This window comes from Diachasmimorpha longicaudata, chromosome 6 (assembly GCF_034640455.1).
Source record: "Diachasmimorpha longicaudata isolate KC_UGA_2023 chromosome 6, iyDiaLong2, whole genome shotgun sequence".
In the NCBI taxonomy this organism is placed as follows: Eukaryota; Metazoa; Arthropoda; class Insecta; order Hymenoptera; family Braconidae; genus Diachasmimorpha; species Diachasmimorpha longicaudata.
The window spans coordinates 9,027,933-9,048,679 of NC_087230.1; the positions used below are offsets into that span (position 1 = coordinate 9,027,933).

A 20,747-nucleotide genomic window follows, 5' to 3' on the forward strand; every position below is an offset into this window, starting at 1 on the left:
ATCTATCATCGAAGAGGGAATCGTTGGTGCTTGGGAGGAAACTTTTCCTTCGACTTTAAACCTATTTCTCTCGGCCCTGTAGACCCTCTACCTACATCTTGTTACTTCTTCACCTGGCGTCACCTCAATTCTCGTGGGTATACTCCCCGGAAAAGTTGTAACACATGATTCTTTTTCATATGAATCCCCTCGCTCTGGATATCCCACTCATCCCCTTGTCCAGGGGTCCTTTTTGCCGACACGAGGAGGAAGGTTAGACGTCGTTTGTAAATCCTGACTTGAGATACCTGAGTGTGGCTATTCGGCTCACTTCGGGGCGACGAACTTTGTCGATGGCAGGTGGACACGCACGAGAGCAGGAAAAAAGGAAATAATTCTAGCTGTGGCACAAAAATTAGTGAAAAATTCCCTAATCGCACAATAAAATTTCTAATGTCTTCAGGAATCGATGAAATTAATTCCCTAATTTTCTACGAAATTCCCCACGAACTTGAGGGGATGGGGATTTCCCTTCTTTTCTTTATTTCCATTTTATTAAAATGCGGGCGTTTGGTAATTCCCCTCCCACTTCAAGCCTCCAGGAGTATGAGAATCCTGAGGACTGATCCTCGTGATTCGATGACTCCGTTTCATCGTCTACAATAAGTTTTGTAATTCCGTCACTTGCGTAACTTTCTGAGTGGCAATTTCCCTGGGATCGTGCCCTCATACTGAGCCATCTCATACCAAACAAGTGGTGTGATGTCGCTGCAGTGAACCATTCCGCGAATGTACGGAGCGAAAAACTTTTATTCGCAGCATTCCACGGAAAGGATGAGTTTGAGGAGGGAAAAATTGTGAAAATCTCATCCAATTTATTTTTCTACCATTCTCCATTGTTTGTTATACACTCACGTCATACGGTTCCTCTAAAACTGGAGGAACACCCCCATCCGATTAACGGAGGAGTGACTGGGCCTCTGCAGAACCAATAGAAAATTGAAAATTCCGGTTCTGGTGATTAATAAAAACAAACAACTTTACTTCGTATTGAAATAAATCATTCCTCTTCGTGCACCACGACCATCCTGTTGAATCATGGACAGCAATCTCACCACTACATCCCCAATATGAAACCAAACATTGGAGTGAATTTCGAATGCGCACTAAATCTGTTTACTACCCCGATTTATGCCAAACAGAGGAGAAGATGCTGGCATCAGACTGAGGTATAGCTGAGTTTCGCGAATGTGTAAACCATACGGTTAATAGAATATGCCTCCTACCAACTCTCGCATCCCTGGATTCATCCCGGTTGGACTATACGGTTGAGGGTAGTTGTTTTGCATGGTACACATTGGCCCATAAGGGAACCCTCTGCACGGCTAGTACCTAATCCTCGGTTATGTTATCGTGATTTTACTTGGGTTGGCCTCGAGGGGGATAACGAAACTTCGGGCGCTGCATATGAGACCGAACGCATGAATTTTCGAGGGAGACTACCCTTTTCGAGGAGCTTGCCGATGCACTATTATTGGCTATGTGCATGAGGTAGTGGCGACTTATCGGGAAATTGAAAATTCAGTTATACCAGTTGGTTATCAAAACGTTTGGCTAATCCTGTCTGGGGGAAAATGAATCAGATTGGATTTGTATTGTCTGGTGGGGTTTGACTGTGCGTCAAAATCAGATAAATATTTGCGTGAGATTTGTTGCGATGAATGTGCTATTTAATGGAATTCACAATTTTTCTGGTATTTTGTCGATTCATTTGTCAATGGGAAAACCCAAGTAAACAACGTGATCCGACGGAAATGGTGAGTTTTGAGACAAGTATTTCGTTAGTGCGTCAGCAATGGCACTGGAGGGGTTTTCTGCTGTTGAAAATTAAACTGATTTGCATTTCCTACGACTTAGAAGAGTTAAAGTTCATCTCTCGGGGCGGTCTAACTTCATTTGCTTCGGGAATTTCAATGACTTTGTTGCACATTGTATTCTTGACTGAGTAACTGGGTCATTCAATTATCCAATTTTTCTCTTATCGGATATCCCCGTGATTAAATTTTGGAACATACGAAAATTTGGTTCACTCTCAGGGTGACTATTGCTTTAATAATAATGAATGTAATCTATTTTTGATTACCCTAGAGATGCAGCTGGACAGAGGGGTGGAACCCCGCGGAAACGTGAGGTGTAAAATAATCAAGTTGGTGATGTAATTTTCGTGAGAAACTGTCATTAATCAACTGGGGTAAGGGGGAAACGCGTAGATTATTTTTATCAAGGTTCATTAAGCAAATCAACGATAAAGGTCGTTGACATTTTGTCTCACACTTTTCCGGAAAAATACGCTTTTGAAAAAATAAAATTCCGGGTCAGCACTGGAATTTTTGACTGCCTTTCTCGGTCAAAATTGTAGAATTTTTCCTCTTCAGATTGTCAAAGCGATAGTCTTGAACGAACAATTAACCTCATTCGGGTCAAGGGAGACCCCTTTATAATGATGGATCGATATTTTTATCAGAAGCGTACATCAAAAACCCTCGGTATAGATTTGGCATCAGTTTTCGCATCAATTCTCAAGATGAGATCATCACGCTCGAACTTTTTCGGAAAGTTACATCATTAATATAACAGCATGAGCTAACCTACATTATTAATTGATCCGATGTTGGCGTGTTTAGATCTCAGCTGCTAACATTTCTCAAAGTGAAAGTAAACACCGAATATTGACATGTTCACTCAATCAATAGGACTAGAACCCCACACCAGTTATCAATTCATATTTCATCAGTGATGCACTAACCATTTTTTTGCAATTATGAATCACCACTAATTCGCTGAAAATCTCCCCTAATTGAAATTTCTCGAGTAATTTTTATTGAACTTTCCTCTCCGCATGTGAAAATAATAATCACGTAATTGCGTCGATCGAATTGATCGCGTTGAAAAGCGTCCGGAAACAGGGGTCTATGCGATTTTACAATGAATGCACTTCCGCACATTCAGCCTTTAGTAGCATTTCGATAGGAAAATACATAGAATGGTTTACTGAGCATGGACAGTTCGGTAAGGGAGAATGCAATTTTGTATGTGTGTATCGACGATGAGGGTTGGAAAGCTGCTGCTTCTGCGCTACCCGTGGATTTTCCTGGGGCACCGGGTGATTGGGTGGCGGGCAGGGGAGGGGGGTTAGGGGAAGGCGAAAGAGAGGATGGAGACCACTTTCATCGTTGGGCACGTCATACGGCCGTTTTCGAGGATACTCCCTCGATAATCCCGTTGCGTCAACGTTGAAATTTATGCTATCGACATTTTCCACACCAACTATCTGACGCCAATGGGGATAACCGGGGGAGGAAAGGGTGTAGAGTTCATTTGGGCTACTAGGGTTATAGCCCAGCACCACCTCGTTTAGCTACTGATCCTCGCGCTCCAACGTATATTCAACATCGTTGAGTATATACTTCACGTGATCCTCCATGTATTTACATAATTCCATTTTTTTTTCTTTCTTTATGCGGAAGAGTTTTTTCATTGGATTTTTTGTAGTCGTGTGCAGTGAGAATCCTACCCACTTTTTCGCTGAGTAAATTGTGCTAATGCTTACGTATTAAATGGAATATTTATTCTTTCACTGAGGATTTATGTAATTTAACACATCCATTCGATGTGAGAAAGAAAATGTAGATTGGCGAGGATTTATTTTCTTGGGAAATAATTTTTCAGGTCATTTTAGACCATTAAAATTTTATTGAGCGAATGACCTTCATTATTTCACGTAATGATAATTACAAATGATACCTATATTTTCACTTAGTCGGGGCGCTGCAGAGATTTCTAGGGCCAGATATAAATGAAATATTTAATTTAATCAGATGTTGCTTCCACCGAGAACAAACATGAGAATCCCAGCCGCACCGACACCGAATGCTTTACCCGGCCCCTGCTAGTAGTTTTAATTAAAACAACATTTGACACACTAATATTCAACAACCTAAAACTCCATTGTTACAACTCCATACTTTTTGTCCCTCCTCCTCCTCCCCATGTTTTCAGTTTATTTTTTCCACTGAATTTTCTGGACAACTCCGCCGAATATTTTAATTGACTAATTAGAATTTTCGTGTTTCGCTTTTCATGCTGACACTCCCCTGTCCCCCAACCCCATCTGTTTTTTTCTATTTTAAAAAGCAAATCCCAGTGGATTGGTCCACAGTTGAGGGGAAAAAAAATAATACCCAGTGTGAGCAACTGCAAGTTCATCAGCACAATTGAATTGAAAAAATATTTCTACACTAAAATGAACAACGCGAGTGAACCGAATCGAATTGATGAATGTTTGGAGCCCTTTTGTTCCCCTGTAACTGATTCTTTCCTATTGACAATCGTCAAATTACACTCGCAGTGGAGGAATTTACCTCGTAATGAAAAAATCCCGAACAAACGGCTGGAGTTGAAAAAAAAAAACATCGGAAATATGCGAAGAATTGGGAAAGGGCTCCTATTGGCGTCAATCGTATAATCGGTAGAATAATTATTCACTCGACTGTGCCGTAAATTCACCATTCCCGTTATACATGAATCGAACCCGACACCATTCTGCAGTTTCCATTTTGTTGCCCTCCTCCGCGACTCCAAGTGCGATAAATCGTGATTCACCCTCTCGCCCACCCCCGGCCCAATGCCGTGAAACTACTGGCACAGTGTCACATACACGCAAACATGGATTTTCATGCACATATATAAAATTTATACACATATAGACATAAATTTCTATACTCGTATATCCAATCACTGGCGCCAGAGGAGTCCCAAAGTTCTCCTGTTTTGGTGGTTTGAATTTTCGTGTGCACTCGTGGTGGTAAAATCGACTGGAGAATTTGTACACAGAATTGTCTAATGAATTCCATTTCTCCGATATGATATCAAATGATTATTGAAGTCAATGGTTTGCACGATTTCACCTCGGACCGCTAATGCTCCCCCCTCTCTCGTCATTTCAGCTTCTGAAAACCTCTTGCTGGGGACGATTGAAATTTAGTTACGTGCAAACTACCACAACAGGAAATTGGTATTTCCAATGGTTCGACCAGTAAACATGAGACATCGAGGACATTGTACACTTCTCCCCCTCTCTCTCCCTGTGTATTTCCACCCCTCCACCGTGATCGGTGACTTGTGCAGTTTTACGCAACTGGGGGTGGAGAATACCCACCCCGTGAGAACAGAGAAAACAACAGCCACTGGAATGAAGTGTACGAAGGTTGTGCTGAAACATAACAAGTGTGGTGGGCGGGGGGCGAAAAAATGCGATGCGGGCGGAGGGAGGAATGGAGTGAGCGAGAAAGCTTGGCATCGAGTGTATAGAGGGGTTGGAAAAATTTAAATTGAATGCCAGAGTCGTTGGGAACGACCACTCGAATAACGCGGCCAATACCAAAACGTTGACTAAAAATTCTCTCGGGTAAAATAAAAATAGTGGAGAACACTGGGGGTAAAGGCGCCTATTTCATTTGCTTTTTTTTCTCTCTACCCCCTCACTCTCTTCCTCTCATGGTATTTTTTATGTATGTGTGCTGCTTTTTTTTGACTCTCGCTCTGGTACACACGTCTACTTTTACCATTTCACATCTCTGTCTCCGTCGTTTAATCGAATTTCCAGCAATTTACCGGATTCATTTCGATCATCGTTCGTTAAAAGTTCGCAGAGCGATCCAATTTTTTTTACACGTGAACCAACTCACCTTCTTTCCTTGGGCTCCTTAAGTTGCGTTCCTTTTTTTCTCTCGGTCGAATTCACTGGCATTCCGAGAATTTTCATTGCTCTTATTTCCGCGGTCATGAATTTTCTATGAGGAGGGTTTTAATGATGAAAATGAGATACCGAGGGGAAAAAAGAAATTTCATTAAACATCGTTCGAAGGAGGGAGAGAGAGTGATGAATGAATAAAAATAGTATGAGATCAGAAGTGGGGGATAATTGATGTTGAGGGGTGCCATTTTCACAATTTAACAATTTAATGATTTTTACTGAATATTCGTCGCCGTGCAATCTCCTCTAACTTACAGTCGTTTGTCCTCAGGTGGCTCCAGCTTGTCGAGTGTCATTGCAATAGGCAGTAAACCCACAAAACCGTGGGATAAACCTTACTTCGACGACATCACTCAGAAAAACATCACTGCCATTGTTGGACAAAAAGCTGTACTCAGTTGTCACGTCAAACATCCGGGTAATCGAACGGTGAGTAATTTCATCCTAATTCCTGACCATTTCTTTCAATTCGACAAAAAAAGTCTCTATTCAAATAGACAAATGTTTATTTGCATTAAAAAAACTGAAGCTATTTCACTGCGCGTAAAAAACCATCGTAAAAGTCGATACCAATATTCTAAATTCTCGTGAATAAACATCGAAATTCCCGGAGCAAAAAGAATTAGCACGCAACACGAGACCTCTCATCCTGAGCTTACGTAATTTCTTAATAAATATTAAAACGTGCAAACAAGTACGTAACACTCTTTTTTATCAATATTCAAGCACATATAGAACCGGATAATATCGTCGGTCCCGTGGCACGCAAACGTTTAATTAACAGCCAGAGAAGCACCGTCACCCTGGCCCCTTGCTAATTATATCGCGGTAGAATGACAAAAAAGAAAAGCAACAAAATCAGCAGTGTTGCCCCACCATCCCCGAGGAATATCCGTAGGTTTCCTCGGTGGGTATCTGCGTGCCGCGATGGCGATAAGCACCCTCTCGAGATTTGCATTTAATCGGTGCCAGTTTTCCACAAGGCCGAGGGCCTCCCTCCCCCATTTCCTAAGAGCCGAGGAGACCTTTCCTGCAAAAACGACACGAACCCCAGTAGGACACATCCCTTTCACCAGCTAAACCTCCATTTCTACTCGCTAAACCTCCATCTCCAATTGCCCCCAGATCACCCCGACTATTTTCAAGTGGATAAACCATTGGTGGTTCTCTACTTTTACCACCTTTTGCCACAAATGTCCTCGCAATACTTTTCTTCTCGTGTGACTGATTTAAACGCCTTCAGCGAATGATTTATGAGCGGCAACATTCAGAATAATTATCGGGCTTCAAATCTTCCAGACAATAACGTCAGCATTATTCACCCCAGAAAAATTAATTCTCAAAGATTGTGCAATTTCCGGAAGCCCTCAACCAAAGTGCCAGCAAACGTCAGACCTCAATGCAGTTCATCTCCTCTTCTGATGCGAATTAATAGCCAGTCTGTGTTTACAAAAGGAAAACCATAAACAATCAATAAATACCCATAGCAGAGTAAAAATAGAGACTGGAAAAGGAGTGACATTGCATCGCAATCATCGTAAAAGCCCGGGTGGTAGAAATTGTTATTTGAAATGTTCAATAAATCCCGCATTTACGAGAGAATAAATTCACTGGAGCACAACGACAATAGCGGAGAGAGAGAGAGAGAGATCGAAAGGGGGGAGATGATAATAATGAGACGACTCAATTGATCGACTGAGGTTTGGCTCTGGTTGGATGACCTCTAATCGTTCAACTCCACCGGGGAAATCAGGCTGAATGAGGTGACCTGACAGGAAAGAAAGAGCCCGGGCCCTTCGACGATGCCAGATAAATCAGTCGAGCGTGGTGGCAGTGGTTGCAGTCACTGTTGAGTCAGACGATAGGATGGGAGAAATCAGTGATGGAACGAATGAACTGACACGACTGCATTAACCGGTTATTCATCCTCACTGTGTACCACTACAGATGGTTTCTGTCTTTGTCTTACTTATTCACTTGCCACTGGAGTCATGGATACATGGGGATGGTGTACATTGTCACTCGAGGCGGAGCGAACGCGTCGTAGGGGGTTCCGGGCACTATCCGTTACATCGAGTGGCGAGTCAATGGAGCAGAATCAAAGCAATGAAGTTGGTGGAGAGGGGGGGAATGTTTAAACGAGGGGTGGTATAAGGTGGGTGAAACAAGCCCGATGTCGTTCAGTGTCGGGGTGAAGAGGTATGCCTACATCGAGAGGAGCCACAAGGTTTGGATAGATTACTATTTATTTACTCATTACACATAACAAAATTCCAAAGTTTATGTTAATATTGGATTTGAGGTGTGAGTTCCCACTAATTTTTGTCATTGGGTCACTACCAAAAGCCCTCAATACCGTCACTAATCTCGGAAAGTGAAAGTCCCCCACCAGGAATTCATTCCCTTCAAGTATATACGGATGATGGTGTTGGGGGTATAGCAGCGATGATCGTCGAGGCAAGAGAAGAGGCGTGCTACGGAATTACCCTTAATGCATCCACCAGGAGAATTGCATCGTGATGAACGAGGAGTGGAATTTCGTGCTCGCGATCCAACCGGGGATATATATCACCCCTCAACTCTCCCTCTCCCACAGCGATAGTACCCTTCACGGAAATAGAGAGTCAGAGTGAGTGAGGTGTAAGCCGAAACTTGTGACGCAACCCTGAGAAACCTCTCGGAGTCTGTCACGGAGGTAGGTCCGACGTATCCTCTCCTCTTCTCCATCCAGAAGCACCGAAGAATTTCCTCGACTACATCTTCCACGTTATATCCTCCATCTCTCCTTCTACACTATCTCTATTACACCGTGGAACTTCTCAGGGTCTTAGCAGGGGTATATCCGGCCCGTTGGAATTTGATTTAACGGAAACATTCCAGCATTCCATTCACCATCAGATCCAATCATCCCAACCTCGACGTACACCCCTAAAATTCTACCACTGTCCCTTTGCTTGACCCCTCAGACGATACATTCTTCATGTAAAATTGATCGCTCCTGGTGCTTGAATTTACACTAGTAATCCGTGTACATACTCTCAAAGGTGAAGTGAGTCCACAAAAACAGTGGCGGGGGGGGGGGAGGAGGAGAATAAAAGTACTCGAGAAGCGAAAAAAAAAATATGAGGAACTGAAATACACAATGTGAAAGCCACACGAGTTACACCGACGTTGAATCATTTTTCATCGTGGATTTCACGTGTTCAGTTCTTCACACACAATGCAGTTTAGCAATCCCACTCTTCTCTTCAATCTCCATCTCTGTCTGGGTACAACACTATTGCAATGCGTTTTGTCTATCATTCTCTCGCATAGCTGAATACCTCTTTCATAAATTCACGAGAAAAACACGTCACTCTTTTGTGCTTTTGATCCCAATCCTCTCGCACTTTGATTCCGCCGATGAATTCCGGATGAATGGGCTTTGTGGTGGGGCGGGGGTAGTAAATTGATTATCAATCAAAAACATATGGATAATTGATAATTCCTGGATATAATTACCGTTAAAAAATGCTGAATCTGTCAATCTCTTTAAAGTAAAAACTACGATTTTTTTTATCTGTGTAGTCGTAAATGAAAAAGCCCAAATAAAATAATCTCCGTTGAAATGATTGTTGACTGGCTCCAATAAAAGCTGACACATAACGAAGTGGTTGTGTCAGAGAAACCATCAACGGCCTCGGGTTTATTTCCCTTGTGGATTTAATTTAACTCCCCTATAAAAAAAATCCAGTAAATCTCGTGAGTCTGGACTACAACTGGAGTTTGTCGATTGATAAAAATTAAGATTGGTGAAGTAAAGCTCTGTTTTCGTTTACCCACTATCGTCGGAGTGCCACCGATGAACTGGAGAAAAGGAGAGTAAAGGAGTAGCAAATACAGACGACAGCTATAGGTAGATAAACTTTTCACCCTTCGCGAAGTTGAAGGAGTTTCATTGAATGGGGCAGGGGAAAAGAGCCAGCGCTTAAAGAATAACTCATCGATTCAATTTATCTCGACTTTCCGCTATTGTGATTAATTCGAGGTGAGTGCGATCCGCGAACACAGACGTACACCACTCGAGGAATTCAGTGGATATAGCACAGATTCGATAGTTATTGTCTCACGTACCAGGTAAATAACGACAATTGACCCATTCGTTGACAGTTATCAAACGGTTTAATTGAGGGGTTACGATGGAGTCTAGTGGTAACCAGATGATTTTGTGATGGTGACCAGAATCCTGAGCGAGGGGGTCTCATAATATAACTTCATACTTAAGACTAATTCCTTAATTGCCAATGTAATCAATTTATTAAAAAAAGTTCAATGAAATTCATTAGGTTGACACAACCAAATCCTTCTATGAAGTTCGAGAAAGGAAATAAACTACTGGTGCAAACTCGACTGGTACCGATACACCGTTCCCTCTGTGTGAATATATCCCATAGGAAATCCACTGGAGGCGACATTATTGTTTTACTACCAACCATTCCTCCATTGTCTATATTTGCAACTAAATATCTTTATGGATACCGTGTGGAAAGGACGAGGAAAGGAGAAGGGAGGGCAACTGCACAAACCCGGGTAGTACACCTAATGTTATTGCACGATTACGAAATTGAGGATGAGCAAGGGAGTGGATCCATTGTTACCCTGGTAACGTCACGGTTCGTCCCAGTACAGAGTACCTACTACCAATTCCATATTCGCATTAACTCTAATTGGCTAACTTTGATGTGCGACGGAGTTACCGTAAGACCCGGGGAATATTTCCCCATTGGTCCAAAAACTTTGCCGTTTGCGTATACCGGCTCATTACGAAAATCTTGTTCTTCATGAAACCGTGAGACAAGATACTTTGGTGGTTATTTGTCTATTACATCTGACTTTCCCGAATGGTCATTGTACAATGAGCAAACTTTGATCTTTCACGTGGACGTTAAATATTTGGAATCATTGTTGCCCGCTTTGGATGTAAAATTTCCAGGAAGGCACAGGTGGACAATTATAATAAAAAATTTTGAATGGAGGAAAAAAGCAAATCGTAAATGTTTTCATAAATGTCTGTACCAGAAGGAGTCACCCAGTCCACCACGTTTTTTTTTCTTGATGCTGGTGTTGAAATCCTATATACAGCCAGAAGAACGTACACGTAAATTACCTTAAAAGGCATCTTTTGCGCTTTCTGAAGCTCACTTCACGTTTCAGTAAAGTACTTCATGCTTGAAGTTGAAGAATAAATTGCAGCAGTGTGAATAAAATTTACCATTTTGTTTGGTAACTTGGGATGATTTTTTCCACATTTTACATTTACTTACCAGTAATTAAGGCCCAGAATTTTTTTTGCAAATTACGGTTTGGTAACTAGCCAGCACAGCATCACACTCCCTCCGACAGATCCACTCCAGCAAGAACCAGCCCCACGTTTCCACCCTGTGATCGGTCAGGTTCGTTGTCGTTTGTTTTGTATTTCTTCAGTTGCAATGAACCAGCCCCAGGTTATTTCCGTACAGCTCAAGTGTTCCGTACTAATTCAGCATCGCTTGAAGCTTCTTTCAAGTGTATTGTGAAGAACTCTTGAATTTCACGTACAGAGGAAGGTACAGGTACTGAATAAAGACACGAAGAAGTTAAAGATGGACGAGTTGAAACACATCGTGTATTTATCAGAATCGAGAAGAAGGAGGTCGAATAACTACGCTTGGTAGTCAATCAGCTATCTGAAGTGGACCAGCACGTACTCGGTTCGTTAATTGGAGCAATCCCCTGGAAATGGAGTCTCTATCCACAAAACGCTTTCCGTTGTTCAAAGGTTACCCGTACCCTGATCAATAGGGTTTCCACAGTGGCAGTATCAAAGTAGGTATTTCCAATTTTACAATAGACTGGAAATTGCTTAATTCACGTTATATCTCAGATAGCCATGACTCCACCATTTCATTTCCCGTCTGGTACTGATATCTCAATCGTTCGAACCCACTAGAATTACCAGTGGCTTCCCTAGTTTCTTTTTTAGATGGGTTGATATCACGATCATCGGAAATGAAAAGAAATGGCATATAAAAAAGTGGGGGAAAAAGCCAAACATAATAAAACCGTCGACTGTGTTTGAGTGCGAGAGGTGGAGATGCGGTGGTGAGGTGGGGTGGGGGGGTGTGGGGGCTGAGTAAAGTAGAATGTGGCTGGAGGAAATGGAGGAAAAAGGAATGAGTGAAACTGCGGTGAAAATCGACAGAAGGTCGTAAGGAGTCTCGGAGATGTTGCAATAGGGTGACTTGGGTGTAGTCCCGTATCGACGTAAACTGACAGCCCCCAGTGGTGGGTACCAAGGCCAGTAGCATGGATATTGACCGTCTTCTCCTAGAGACTAGCGGACAGAGGAGTGTGCGTATGTACCTTCACTTTGCTAGCCGCTCTCCTCTTTATACTCAAGCTTCCCAGGTCCTCTCAGGAGGTAGAACCGTTCGTCTTTCAAGGACTGTTGAGTTCACTCCAAGCTTGGGCTTCCCCTCGATCATAGTCTTTTCTCAATTCTCGTCTTTCCCTCCTATCAAACTCCTTTTCATCGCCTCCGCACCAACTCACGATATCCTCGAGAAAAAGAAAAATGGTGACGATGGCATCTTTCTACGAACCCAACGTCGCACATGTACGGTCCTTATGTGCTACCAGTGTTCCTCTTGCGTCTGAATAAAAATAAAAGGAAACGCAATCCCGTACCTCTTGCAACTTCCAGAAACTCGATACTACCTGGCATAGAAACGTAGGAAATTTCCTTCGGGAATCTTCTTCATGAGACACCTGGTGCACTCACTCTTCCAATTTTTTGCCATTCTCGTATACGTTTGTGATCTCCCCCTCTCTATTATTTTCAGATTCTGTTCTTTATAGTTCTCGATTTTTTTTCATGAATCCTCCCATCACCGTTTCGTCGGCTACAACTGCATTGATAATATTATATCTGTATCCCTGTCGTGTGCCCTCAATTGTTGTCACTCAGCTCCACTCACTCTCCTTCGTAGTGCGATTTGCTGGGTATTTATCGCATCGCAGAATCCGGATGTTCCAGCGATTGTCGTAACTCACTGATTCGAACAAACGAAGGAATTCAAGTACCTGATGATGCGTATCCATGGAAAGCATCAAGTCGCCGAGGCTCACACCCTCTCCAGTCTTCCATGTATTTGGATTTATCTCCTTGGGAAACGTTCACATGTTGCTGCTTCAGGACCCAATGGAAAAAAAGGGAGGAAAGAAAATTGGAACGTGCTGAAACTTGAAGTGTAAATGTAGATAGATAAGACTTACGTTTAACAGGTTTATCTGAGAATCCCCCATTGGATTATTCCAACCAAAGGCGAAATTATCACCCGGATTTTGCGTATAAAATATCCTCGCAATCTCTGGAAGTGACAATTATCGTCATGACAATCGATTTCCTGGTAGGACATTATGTGCGAATCCAGAGGGAGAAACTATCTACCGAGTGTCGATAGCTCCTGGAATTCACCCAACAGTACAAAGAGTACATCCATATACTTGAAAATGTATGGGAGAATTTCTGGCACATGGGGCCCTAGCAATATGTGTGACTAGTACTCGTAAAACAACCCTTTTCGATATTCACGCGCTACCACGGAAGTACCAGCGAGTGGGTAGTTTATCGACCTCAAGAACCGATGAGAGTCTCGTGGTGGTGCTGGGATATCCAGAACTACCACTCGATGAAATATTGAATGAATTTTCCTCCTCCCTTGTAAATTCTTAGCTGCACCCTCTTGTCACAATTTTCCTTTCATCAAGGTCAATTCTGGAGTCTGGCCAAATGGTGTGTCCATGAGTTGGAATTATTTTTAATTACCGTGGACTTTTATCGAAAATTTCGTGGGCGGATACCAGGGTGGCAAGTGCTATAGGTTTTCGGGGAGAGGGACAGCACAAGGGGTAATCACCCAAGCGCAGTATGGCAGCTTAGTAGTCATAAAACATCCCTTCGATATTCATGCTTCCCCGCAAAAGTGTCAGTGAACAAATATCCTGGAATTGTCAGGATATCCAGAACATTCTCCAGGGAATGCAGGAAGAATAGCGTAAATTTTCAGTTGCGCTATCTGTCATTAAAATTCTTCTGCCATCGAAATGGCCATCGAGAAGATGGAAATGAAATACTTCGGTGAGACTTGTGGTGGTGAATAAAGAGGCGATCGTAGGAGATGAGGGAAAGGGTTGCACTTGGATACCGCGGAAAAAAGGATAGATTCATTGAAGTGGATAACTGCATTGTGCCAGGAACACTGCAGGAACACATCCGATTATTGGGAAGACGGGATTTTGGCATTTCTTCATCCCAATCCTCTCCCTCCCCACCCCATAATCTCCATCTCTCTCTTCCCCATTCTGGACTGGAGCCAGTGAATGTTGTTTCCTGTCGTCGGGGGCCGCTGGCGCGGAAGAATCGGTTCGGTTATTGAAATAATGCAGTTTTATTGCTTCTCTTCTTCACTGTACACTGTTACCATTCACCATCCAGTGCCCCTCCGGGCGGCTTACCATTTGTCCGTGTCCCAACGTATTTCTCATGCCTCTTCACTGTCTCGTTTTATTTATCTCTCTTTGTATCTCCCGGTGATTTTTCTCAGCGGTAGATGCACATTGAGACGGGAGGGAGAAATGAAAATACGGAGATGTTGAGGTTGCAATGTGCTCTCTCAACCCCCTTATCGTACCAAAATGGATTATGTACATTCAACTTTATCTCGAGAGCATCTCTCTAACTCCTCGATACACATCGCCATTTTATTCCGCCATTATTTTCGTTGATTTTATGATTGTTGACAAATTCATGAGTGTTATTTCTATACTCCCGACTGAATTATTTCTCTATACCCCACCAGGGCAAGTGCACATCCCACATTTTCCCTGATTTTTGTACATCGAACACCAGAAATAATTCGTAACGATTTTCTTTGTTGGATGACTGACGATTAATTCGTTTTTCCGCTGAAGAATCGGCAAATTATTTTATTAGAAATTGAGCATGTGGAAAAGAAGTGAGAATACGTACAATGGCACTGAGTCCCGTGGGCTTTGGTGGGGAGGGGGTGCTGGTAGGAGGTAATAACGCCGGAAGTTTACATCGCCGTATTTCATACTTCCGACGAGACTGGTTGCAGTCCTCGCCGGAAACTCGATCTTACTGAAAGTACGTGTAGTGCAGGTGTGGTTGGGTGGAGAGGGGGTGAGAGATTCAGAGAGGACGACACTTTATTACCGATGGGAATAGAAGAAGGGATGCTGGGAGGGAATCTCAACCCTCCAATATCAGGGCTCGCTGGCCTCGCCTCGGCTACAGGCACTTCCAGCGGGCCATTTCCGGTGGATATTACACATGCTAATGTCAGAGCTGTGCGAGTAACAAATTGGACACGAGCGAGCTGTCAAGACAGACTCAAATCATAATTCTTGTTTTATGGTATTATATATGGAGCGGCCTGACAATTGTGGGATATCAACACCAGAGGGTAATGAGTACTCGGAGAGAGAGGTTCCACGAAAATTACCCCGTGGACTGAATTTTTTATGCGACAATATTTTTTTAGGGTAATTTTCATCCGACGATAGGATACACTGTTTCATGAGGGTGCGGGAATTTTTGGTAAAATTTTTTTCAGGGCAAAGGCAGCTTCCGCAAACAGAAAAATATATAAATTATATCCAAACATTACAACCGCGCTCCCTCAATTACAGAATATCAGTTTTCAGAGCAAACAAGATGTAGACGGAGAACCGAGCGAGTGGTGAAATAAAGGGGAAGAAGAGGTAGTAAGAGAACGTTTGCACCACCAGTTGCACGATTATCCAATTTAGCCTGAGGATAAGCGAAGGAGAGGCAGTGGGGCTGCATCTGACCCAGGGTTTGCTCTCCGCTCATATCCCCATATGTGATTAGACGGCAAATGGATCAAGCGCATATAGAGGCAGTTAGGAATAGTGTACTAGGATCTAATTAGGTTTTCGAGATACTTGCCCGAGTGGGAAACGCGATTCGATCGCCCCTCGTTAGTTGCTGATTAATTTCGTATCTTATCCCGAACGACATTCTGGTGTACATTTTCTGACTCCCCTCTCCTTCGCCGTCTGTCCATCGGCATTTCATGACGTGATATTTGTGAAGATGAAGAGTATTGATGGAGTGAAAGGATAACACTTGGAGGAGGAGAAATGATTGAGTGAGAAGCAGGTGATGATGGATAGAAGAGTGACGTAAATCGTCGAGGATTAGAAACTACCAACCAAACATGATGTACTGCAGATGGGCGATTTTTCAACAATTTTCGGGACTCAATTTTTCCTGTTTTTTTAAATGATTTCTTAGGTTTTTCTCTCCAACAATTGACTCGTGGGATTTTTAAAAATCGTTCTGATTAACCGATGGGTTATTGAAGATTTCAGACAAAAAAAAATTGTCCCTCAATCTCTCGAAATTTCATTAATCCCAATCAGTGCCAATGAATCAAGAAAAAAAATCGAAATGTTATCAAGGAAAGTAGCTGAAAGTAGTCCCACCAAAAGAAAAGAAAAATGTAGCATTGAAATGACCAGAATATAGTGCAGGTGAAGGAAGAGGGGGGAGAGGAATGAAGACGATCCAACGTGGACTGCTAATTAGGGCTCGGGCTCTCTTCTGGAGTGGCCGTTTCTTGCTATGAATATTTGATTGGGACTTAGCTACTGTCCGCCAACTATTCTCCACCCACTTCCCACTCTTTTCCATTCCAATTCAGTTTTTCATCGTGAATTTTCACGAGTACGATAACACGACGGGAAATATATCCCTAATAAATTCCAGATGTAATTTTCCACTCCCAAAATTCAGGGGATAATATCATTTCTGAATAATTCGATGGGTAAAATGAAAGCCGGAACGAGTGCTGAATTTCTCATTGGAATATTCAAACTACTTTACAAAGTGTAAAATCTTATATCTGGGGAGTTATCGAGTGAAAGAACACAGACTTTGGGAAAATCGGACTGCTGAGGAATTTAAAATCGCCCCTGTGTTTATCAAAATACGATGTCTTCTTAAATTTTAATGATGTTTTTCCTGAAGGGAATTAAACGTCATGTCTCTAAAATTATTGGCCAACTGCTCATGAAATTTCCATTTCCATTTTCGTATAACAATGCGAATGCGATTTGTGCAGTAGTATGAAATGGTTTAGTAAAAAATTGTCAAGCTTCAGGTGAATAAGGGGTGGAGGGGGTGGAAGGAGGGTTTCCTTGAGATTCAACGACGACTTTTTTCCAATTTAAGTTTCACCCTCCGGGTATACTTTGTATTCGAATCTGGGAGGATAAGGGAGGAGAGTGGTTGGAGAAAAAATACTCATTCAACTCTGTTGCAACGTGAAAACATTTGTATGTGTCCTGTTGTAAACGAGGGAAACAATGAGGAATGAGAAAAATTTTCGTAACACTTGGGGGAAAAGGGGGAGAAAGAATTTATCGATGTGCAGCCGGGAGTGGCAATCAATTTGTCGTTTTTGTTCGTGACATAATGGATTGACTTTAATGGATCAGTTTTACCAGGCGTTTACGATGACAAATAGTCTGATTAAAAATCCATTACAATGTAATGCGATGATTTTAATGTAATTCCAATTTTCAATAAAAATAAAAACAAAGGAAAAACAGTGTTATCTCAAATAAACGAAACGTAATAGAAATTCCCGATGAAATTGTAAGGGAAATTGAGTTGTTGTTTGCCGTTCGTGCAGTGATAAAATTAATAAACAAAAATGAGAGAGAGAATTTCCCTGGGTTCACTGTCACCTGACCAGAACAATCGATACAATTTGGAATTCAATGATTTTCCTATCGTAAATCAAATTCCACGTAATCTAATCGTAATGGTAATGTCATCGAGGAAATTGCCAATGAAATTGAATTATCGTTGTCTTTGGGGGCTGTAATAAGATCAATAAAAAAATTGAGGCGAAGGAAATGTCGAGGAAGTGTCGGGTTGTAGCGTGACACGATCCTATTATCTTCCATTGTCGTTGGAGGAAAATGCGACAAACGTGTAAAAGACGAGAGATACGAGATTTTCTCTCTTACTTCACCAACTCACGTTATCACAGATACGGTATTCACACTGAGATCTGTACCACTCCTTCGGTGTATTCAGATACGTAGCTCGGTGAATTCATTGGACATTTATTCCGTAAACGGCAGCCTCGTGGAAAGGGTGGAAGTGGAATGAAAACGACGACGAGAGTGAACATGACCGTAACTACTTCTCACTCGCCTGTTCTGTCTCCTCTCTCGGTTCAGTTTCTGCTGCTGTCAAAGGGCTCACTAATAGTATTGCTGGCCAACATTCACGTAACGAAAACCCCCACACTTTGTTTGCAAAATGTTGAGAATAGAATTCACTGGGTATTTTCAAACATCAGAATGAAACTTCATCGTTGTTTCCTGGAGGGATGAATTGAGCAAATATTCTCCAGGAATATTCATCTCCAATTTTTCATAACACGTCCCATTATTCCAATACCCATTTATTAACTGATAAATTGTCATTATTTAATACCAAGTCTTCATGTCTGCCCGAACGTTGATCTCTTCCCTCGAAGTAGACCATTAAACTTCGATAAACTTATGTTTTCCTCTCAATTCCAACTTGAAAAGCAAAGTTTGATCAGTAAAACGCTCGAGTGGCCCTCGACACTGAAGGAAAATCCAATAAATATGTTCCCAAAGACTGAAGTAGGCCCTCGGGCACGAGGAAGAGGGTCGACTGGAGTGGTAGGCAAAGGAGTTGTGCTGATAAATAACGAAACTCGAAAAAAAAACTGATTACTCACCGACGGCCACCTCGTACCAGTCGTATTTACATCTCCGTGAATTCAATCCACATTCGTGTGACCGTGATTGGCCCTTAGTCGTATCATTCTGCCTCGAGAAAGAATGCAGTGAAAGAGATATCTCACTGGCAGCTGGAGGCACTCTGGAGCACTCACAGCTGCGTTCTGTACACGATCGAATGATCCAGTGATTTTCGAAGGTCGAAAGAGGAATTCTATCGCTGTTAGGAGGACTCCCTGGATCCTCTCTTCCGGGGAAAGGAGCCTCATCTCCCACCTATGTAATAGAACGATCGAACAGTTCCATTGTCCATTCCAACTAATTGGCCAGTGCCACTCAGTGGATTGGAAACTCCTCCTCGAAGGTCTGGGGAATCAGATTGAGAGGCGATGAGTCTGAAAAAGAACAAACAGGAGATGAGAAGAATGAGTTGGGATGAAAGACGAAGGGGAGGAACTCGTAAAAGGCCCTTACAAATATGAAACGAATCCTCTCGACCGGATAAAACGGGCTATTCAGTGTTGACTATGGCACTGTGCCGCGATCGTCCAGCGAAAAACGGAAGAGTGTCAAATGTCGTTTCCTGGTGAGAACAACCTATCGCGTGCCGTGGTACTTGTCTAAATATGGCGCCGATTTAGGGCCGGAAAAATCTAATAAAAATATCACTAGTATTTCTTAACGTGCTTCCGCTTCAAATATATGGAATCCAACAACTCAGTGGAAAATCTGCAGATTCCCAAATCCACGGATAAACTCACCCCCTCCCGCCTCCCCCAAAAAACATTTAATTACGCAGACCATATGGTGCCGAGGGCAAAAGCAGGCTAAACAAATTTCCCCAAAAATTAATGAACCATCAAATTCCCCGCTCGTCGTACCCCCAGATAGCACTAAATTATTTAACTGCAGCCTCACCAAATATCATAGATTCGTATCAGCAGCACTGCTCCCAGAATATTGCACAAATACATTGATAAATTACCCGGCTCCCTCGATTTTGCAAATATGGCCCTGATATCGGGTCGAAATTCCGTCGAAAGCTCTATTGAAAGTGGATCAATACCTGCAGAAAATGGCAGATGGGGAAACTGGAGGAAATATTATTATCACTTTTTTTCTCCCCAACATATCTCCACTCTCTCCCCGTGGCCACCCCCTGTGGCATTCCACTCATTTTGCCACGATGGTGATGTATTCATCGATGTTGCTCAGGCATTCACAGCAGGCAATATAGACTACCGCGTTATATTTCGGTTTATACATTCAAATATGCGTCGCGAACGTGTCAGCCGTAGATGGCAGCTTTACGATATATGTACCAATGGTGCATATATCCAACAGCACTGATGCGACTGATATTCTATCGCTCACACACCAACACATCTATCTCTCTAATTCTCTCGCTCCCTCGTTCTATCTCCAACTCGATGGACACTATGTATGTGTGGATGTTTAGTGTGTGTATTTGTTGCCATTGAAGGTACTAACAGAAACGTCGAGGATATTCGATGACGCTATATGTTCACGTACGTAAACACGGATGGCACAGAGATGTGTGTAAATGCCAATGGAGAGAGACTGCATTGGCTTGTGTGGGAAATTCACGTGTGTGTGCGATGGACACGGTATATATATGTATATATTTTATAATTGTAAACTATGCGGGTGTGTATGTGGGGGGAGGGTGGATAGTTTCAAATGCAGAAGCCCAACGGCAATGGCCCTGGAATACGACCCCATGCTGGACGTGTTATATATGTTACATCCTACCAGTTTCGCGTATTAACGTAATTCAAACGAGAATTGGTGGTACCTCACAGCCGATGAAATCCAACTCTTTCGACCTGGCTCATGTGGAAGCAGTCATTTAGAGGGATAGACGGTACTTCATGACCGTCGAATGAAAATATTGGATGAAATAGGTATATTGACTGTTGCTATCGGAAAAAATATTTTCTTTCCCCTAGTGAAATTCAAATAAAATGCGGGTTTGTTTCAGCTTGAATGCAGTGGAAAGAGAAATATTTTATTTCGATATTTTATTACTCACATGGATATAGATGAGGTTTTGTCTTAGTAGAGATTTTTAAATAATAAT

The 20,747-nt window shown here is 42.4% G+C and overlaps 1 protein-coding gene across 9 annotated transcripts in view; it reads left to right on the forward strand.

The window, feature by feature from the left end:
• Positions 1-20,747, forward strand: part of LOC135163575 (heterogeneous nuclear ribonucleoprotein 27C) — a 220,735-nt gene that overhangs the window by 169,029 nt on the left and 30,959 nt on the right. For all 9 annotated transcript variants that reach the window (XR_010299144.1, XR_010299145.1, XR_010299146.1 and 6 more), the window contains exon 6: positions 6,066-6,223. Coding sequence is in view for 6 of the 9 variants with exons in the window: in XM_064123132.1 (XP_063979202.1) it covers positions 6,066-6,223 (158 nt within the window). In the remaining 3 variants the exon portion in view is untranslated. The remainder of the gene's footprint in view (positions 1-6,065; positions 6,224-20,747) is intronic.